Source organism: Microtus ochrogaster, chromosome 15, assembly GCF_000317375.1.
Source record: "Microtus ochrogaster isolate Prairie Vole_2 chromosome 15, MicOch1.0, whole genome shotgun sequence".
Classification (NCBI taxonomy): domain Eukaryota; kingdom Metazoa; phylum Chordata; class Mammalia; order Rodentia; family Cricetidae; genus Microtus; species Microtus ochrogaster.
Genome location: NC_022017.1, coordinates 6294279 through 6301249, shown reverse-complemented (window position 1 = coordinate 6301249; position 6971 = coordinate 6294279). Strand labels below are relative to the sequence as shown.

Here is a 6971-nt window from a genome sequence, read left to right as displayed (position 1 = left end):
TTTGTAAGCATAACCAGTTAGGGACTGGAGAGTTTATCGGCTAAGACTACTTCCAACTCTTCCAGAGGCCCGAGTCAGATTCCCATATCAGGCAATTCCCAGCCCCCTGTAACTACAGCGCAGGGCATCTGACGACCTTGTCTGAACTCCATCACCTTCACTTTCGTGCCAGGCACTCACATGGACGCAGACACATGAGGAAATATATGTGCTATATTTGAAAACAATAAAGCATACTATTAAAAGAATTGTATGATAACAATTAAGAACCTAAATAAATACTTGGAAATAAATACTCTATTCATCAACCTGAACAGAAAAAGGAACGATACATTGGTAAATGTAAAAAGAAAAACTAAAATGTAATAGAAAGAGTAAAGATGTGGTGGTACAGAGTGAGAGAAGAAATTGTGTAAATATGGTACTCATATGAAATTCTCAAAAATACACTGGACTTAGAGGCACACGTCTTTAATCCTGAAACTTGGGAGGCAGAGGTAGACAGATCTCCGTGAGTTTACAACCAATCAGGTCTACAGTGCAAGTTTTAGGACAGCCAGGGCTACATAGAGTTTATGTTATCAAGAGACCCTGTTTTAGACAGATATATATACACATATTATATATTCCGTTTTAATATATATACATATATTATACACATACACATATATTATGTATATTAAAAGAGAATACTTGAAACTCGAAGGGAGTGGTGGTATGGGGGAATAAGAAAGAAATTGGAAATGAGGGTATGAAATTCTCAATTTTTTTTCTTTTTTTGCTTTATTTTGTGTCTTGTTGTGGTTAGGTTTTTAGTTTTTTCAAGACAGAGTTTCTCTGTGTAGCACTAGCTATCCTGGAACTCAATCTGTAGACCAGGCTGGCTTAAAACTTGAAGCTCCACCTGGCTCTATCTCCCAAATGTTATGATTAAAGCTGTGCACCACCACCACCTGGCACCATTTTTTGTTTTTAAAATATGTATTGCATTTTTATTTATTTATTTTGTATGTATGCTGTGAGTTTGCGTGCCATGTTGCATATGTAGAGCTCAGAAGACAACTTGTGGGAATGCTGTATTAACACCATTTCCCCCTCCTAGAGTGCTGTGTTCACACCATTTCCCCCTCCTGGAGTGCTGTGTTCACACCGTTTCCACCTCCTGGAGTGCTATATTCACACCATTTCTTCTCCTGGAGTGCTATATTCACACCAATCCCCCCTGCTTGATTGCTGTGTTCACACAATTTCCCCATCCTGGAAGGCTGCATTTACACAATTTCCCCCTACTGGATTACTGTATTCACACCATTTTCCCCTGCGGAGTGCTATATTCACACCACTTCCCCCGACTGAAGTGCTGTGTTCACGCCATTTCCCCCTTCTGGAATAACTTATTCAAACCATGTCCCCATCCTGGAGTACCTTATTCGCACAATTTCTGCCTTCTTGAGTTTTGTTTTCACACCGTTTCCCCCTCCTGGATTGCTGTATTCACACCATTTTCCCTTCCTAAAGTGCTGCATTCACAGTATTTTGCCCTCCTGGCCTCCTGGACTGCTGGATTCACACCATTACCCTCCAGGAACATTGTATTCACAAAATTTCTCCCTCCTGGAGAGCTGTTTTTACATCATTGGCTCCCTTCAACCCCTCCCATTCTCCACCGTCCCAGATTCATAAAGAAGCTTCGTTCTGAAACACAGACTTTTACAGAAATCCACAACAGGTTGTAGGATACAGAACACTGATCATGGTGTGCCCTACAGCAGCTGATACTTCTGCAACACACCCCTACACTGAAGGCTCGGGGACCATCTCTGATGGAGAGGTAGAAAGATTGTAGAAGCCAGAGGACCAGGATATCTGCTGCAAGACAGGAAGCTGTGCCCATGGAATCTCAACAATATGGTCACCTAAACAAAACCAAGAACAGGACAATCGACATGCCAATGTCAACAGGAAAATCAAGACCCTGCTCCTGGAGGAAGAACCCCAAGAAATGAATAACGGCTGAGAGAGATAATCAGTCTGCTCCAGGGATGAGGCCCTCATAGGTGATCCAGGCCTAAACAATAAACCTTAAACACATATATATGAGCAACGTTAAGTAAACCCCCATGGTCATATTTATAAATGTGTGTGCATGTGGGGGGTGTGTGTGTTGTGTGTGTGAGTGTGTAACAACAATGATTCAACAATAAGAGGTCATAATTGGGCTTTTTAAACCTTATTATTAATGTAAGTGAAGTTGAATATGTGTTCAGTGAGAGAAATTTTCAGTTGAATATAATATACAGAACTTGTCACAGTTCTATTTCCACTTTATTAGATTGTGGAGGTATCTGAACAACATGTGACATTCTAGTTAATGGGGATGCATTTCTGGAGAAGGAGCCTAGGAGACGAGGCATAGCAGATAGTAGGCAGAGCTTGGCAAAGTTGGAGGAAAAGGGGTTATGTGTTTGTTTCTCAGAATTTTGAGCATTGTACAATAAATATGCCTATAACCTACTGATATATCAGAGATATAGTTACATAATAATAGAACTAAAAATGGATTATTGGCCACCTCAGGGCCCTCTTGTATGATGTAACCCACTAAAATAAGAGTATCACAAAGAGTCAACACAGAGGCCCCACTCAGAACCGCAGAAGACCAGCTGAAGGTCCCCAGGGAACCCTTTCCCTCTCTCAGGGCTAAAGTTGACTCAGAGTCCCAATGGCCATTGTTATTTATAAAGAAGAATTTGGAAAACTACCCTTCCCCTTGGACATAAAGACTATGGAGATGAATCCTTATTCAGAAGTCTCTTGTGGGCTAGAGAGACCATTTAGCTATTAAAGGCTGATAACCAACTAAGACTCAACCAAAATTGAAAGAGCTCAGTGCCCAGAAGTCCCTCGCCTCTATCCCCTAGGACCAAGTCAAGGGAAGCCTACAGAAACTAAGTCCAACCGTAGCTTTTGTTCAGTGTTGGAGAGGATGTTCTCTGGCATTCTCCACTAAGCAAGCACGTCTGGTTTCTGCTTTGGAATCCAGGTAAGGATAACTCTTATTTAAATTCATCTTCTCCCCAAACTGCCCACTCTGGGAACCCATGACCATGATACTCATGAACGAAGATCAGATCTTTATTTAAGAACGTTCTAGGTATCCTTTGAGAAGAGAGACAACCTCCTTACGTCCCTCTGGTCTAAAACTAAACCCTGTAACTGTCCATTCTACCAACTAACTATCCTTTATCCCTCCTCCTTTTGGGGACAAGATATCTGTGATGTTCAGGAATTGGGTGATATAAGTTTGATGTGGCTTTATCCACATTCAGTTCAAAGATTCTCGGGTCCCTGTGGACTCTTGTGTAAATCTGGAGAATGCAGTGAAAGCAGAGGGCATTGTCCTCACTTCCATTTTGAGGGCTTCCCCTGACAAGTGTCCATGAAACTTTGTGCCATCTCTGCTTGGGCTACTAGCATACAAAGGGACAAGGACTTTCTATTCAGTAGCAAATACACACCCCAAAAATCAAATCACTTTGCTTCATCATTCTTAGAATGACTAAAAGGAAATGGATCTTGGAAACCATTTGGTTTCCCAGATTGTTTTACATCTGTTGGGGGTGGGTTGTGTGTGGCACTGTGTGTCTGTGGATTCAGAGGACAGCTTGCAGGAGTCAGTGCTCTCCTTCCATCCTTCTATTCTGTGAGTTCCTGGGACAGAACTGGGACCATCAGCCTTGTGGCAGGCACCTTAACTCACTAAGACATCTGACTGCCCTCCTGAATTTTGTTTTGTTTTCTTTTGTTTTGTTTTGTTTCTCAAGATGGAGTTTCTCTGTAGCTTTGGTGCCTGTCCTGGAACTAGCTCTTGTAGACAAGATTGGCCTCGAACTCACAGAGATCCCCTGCCTCTGCCTCCTGACTGCTGGGATTAAAGATGTGCGCCACCACCACCTGGCTCCTACTGACTGTTTTAAATGAAAAATTCAAGTGACTTAGAAACTTATGAGGACAGAGAAAGGACTGCACCAGCATGGGGTGTTGCAACACTTCTCCCAGTTATTCAGACATCCTTATAGTCTGTTGTGCAGATGGCCAGCCAAAATGTTGACTGCTGACTCGCTGTGCCAGGCTGTGAGTCCTGCAGGTTGAGCTTGACGCCCTTTGGAAGTAGAACATAAGACCTCTCAGAGTCCTGAGGAATGTCCTTGGCTTTCTTCCCTTCTTTGTTCTTCTCTAATCCCGTTTCTCCTTCCCTCCTTTTCTAGTTCTCATCCTCCACATGCTGCCCACACACCTCCACTCTGCCTAGGAGGTCACTGCCCTGAGCTAGGAGGTGCTGGTGATCTAACACAGCAGAAAGTCTCTGCCACGTAATCCCTCCTGAGTCAGCCATTCCGGAGCTGCATAGCAGTGCTAGACAATCTTTTCGGTTCTCGTCCCTGATGGGATGCTGAATGCGCCATGGAAGATAGGAATGTCACTGAATTTGTGCTTCTGGGACTGACCAGCAACCCTCGGACTCAGGGGCTGCTCTTTGCCCTGTTCTTGGTGACTTACCTCTTGACCCTTATGGGGAACCTTCTGATGCTGCTGGTGATCAGCTGGGATGATCACCTTCATACCCCCATGTACTTCTTCCTGAGACAGCTCTCCTTCATAGATGCTTTCTACTCCTCCGTCATTGTGCCTAAGTTGCTGAGGAACCTTATTTCTGAGTGGAAGACTATTTCCTTCCTTGAGTGTTTTATTCAGATCGCCCTGGTCCTATTTTCTGGAGCCACTGAAGCCTGCCTCCTTTCTGCGATGGCCTACGACCGCTTCCAGGCTGTGTGTCACCCACTGATGTATGTGGTCACTATGAATGAAAGAGTGTGCTCTGGGCTGGTGATCATGTCATGGGTCTTAGGAATCAGTGCTAGCCTGGTTAACACTTTCCTGCTATCTCAAGAACACTTCTGTGGCCCAAACTTCATCTGTAGCTTTGCCTGTGAGGTCCCCCCAGTGCTCTTGTTGGTCTGTTCTGACCCCCACACTACTGTCGTCTCCATCCTGACAACCATGGTGATCTTAGGTCTTGGTACTCTTGTCCTTCTGCTGGGATCCTATAGCCGTATCATCACGACAGCCCTGGGCATCAACTCAGCCAAGGGTCGGAGCAAGATCTTCTCTTCGTGCTCATCCCATTTCCTTGTGGTCACCATCTTTTATGGGTCGGGAGTATCCAGGTGTGTCACACAGCAGTCCCTTAGCATAGAGGCCATGCATTTGTTCCCTAACTTCCCTATGTCTACATGAGCATGCAGTGTGGCAGGAAAGAATCATCCTTAAATTCTATCCTGGAATTCCTCAGGATTGAGCCCCAGTCCAGTCTGCTGTGGACTAGCTGCTTGGTTTTTGAAAGGCTCACCTGTGACTGGGTAACTGTATCTCCCTTTTCCTCAGTTGTCTCATGTACCATAAAGGACAATAAGATTTACCCTGCTGATTTCACAGAAATGTTAGGAAAGTAGATGATTAGTTAGATGAATACCTTTTCTCAAAAGATTGTGTGTGTATGTGTGTGTGTGTGAGAAAGAGAGAGAGAGACAGAGACAGAGAGACAGAGAGAGAGATGGGATTACCCTCTGTATGCTGTGAACATTTTTAATCACCATTGGCTAATAAAGAAGCTACTTTGGCCTATGGCAGGGCAGAATATAGCTAGGCAAGTAAACTAATCTGAATGCAGGGGAAAGAAGATGGTGTCAGGCAGACACAATGTAGCTGCTAAAGGAGAAAGATGTCAGAACCATACCTATATATGAGAGCCTCGTGATAATACACATATTAATAGAAATGGCTTAATTGAAGGTATAAGAACTACCTAGGAGCCATGGGAAAACAGTGTTATAATTAATATAGTTTTGTGTGGTTATTCAGGTCTGCATTGCCAGGAAACAAAAGTACAGTCTCCATTTATGTGTGTGTGTATGTGTCTGTGTTTGTGTGTGTGTGTGTGATTGTGTGTGTGTGTGATTGTGTGTGTGTGATTGTGTGTGTGTGAGTGTGTGTGTGTGTGTGTGTGTGTGTGTGTGTGTGTACAGGTGCTGTCGAGGCCACACAAGGGCGCCGGATCCTCTGGAGCTAGAGGTACCTGTGGTCACAAGCTGTCTGCCATGCATGCTGTGAACTAAACTGCAGTCCTCTATTAAAGCATCAACATTCTTAGCCCCTGGGCCATCTTCCCAGCATCTAAATAACTCCTTAAATCAAATCAAGCAGAGTCCCTAAGGAACATTCTGGATATGTTGTATTTGTACCAGTGAACATAATGCCATTGATAAAGTAATAATGTTTCTTTGGGAAATAATCCTGGGGATACTTAAGATATGCCTAATAATTTAATCTTAATATTTTAAAATCATGTGTGCTGCTGAATCTCTCACTTTATTCACCAATTTTGGCTCCTTTTCCAGCAAAAGAAAAATAATACTAAAAACACTGTTCCAATAAATTAATGTGTAGGGCTGACTGGTGGTGGCAAACACCTTTATTCTCAGTACTCAAGAGGCAGAGGCAGGTGGATATCTTTGAGTTTAAGGCCAACCTGTTCTACAGAGCAAGTTACAGGACAGACTCCAAAACTACACAGAGAACAAAACAAAAATAATGTGTTGGATCTGGAAAGACTGCTCAGTGGTTAGGAATACTCGCTACTCTTGCAAAGGACCAGGTTCAGTTCTCAGCACTACATGAAGGCTTACATTCATCCATAATTCCAGTTCCAGGGGACCAGGAACCCTCTTCTGACCTCCATGAGTACCTTACCTGTATATGGTACACACCCAAACATGCATGCAAACATTCACACACATAAAATAATTAGTGATAATTATTATTAAGTATTTGATATAGTTGTGAGAGTAGTCCTCAGAGCCATACGTCTGTGAAACAATGGCAGTATTGAGAACTAGACACATGGTTTTTTG

At 43.3% G+C, this 6971-nt stretch overlaps 1 protein-coding gene across 1 annotated transcript in view; it reads left to right on the top strand.

Annotated features, from left to right (window-relative positions):
* Nucleotides 1-4464: 4464 nt before the first annotated feature.
* The window catches only part of LOC101980525 (olfactory receptor 8S1-like), a 3265-nt gene continuing 758 nt past the window's right edge, over nucleotides 4465-6971 (top strand). The window contains exon 1 of the mRNA XM_005354032.1: nucleotides 4465-5228. Coding sequence (XP_005354089.1) covers nucleotides 4465-5228 — 764 coding nt within the window. The remainder of the gene's footprint in view (nucleotides 5229-6971) is intronic.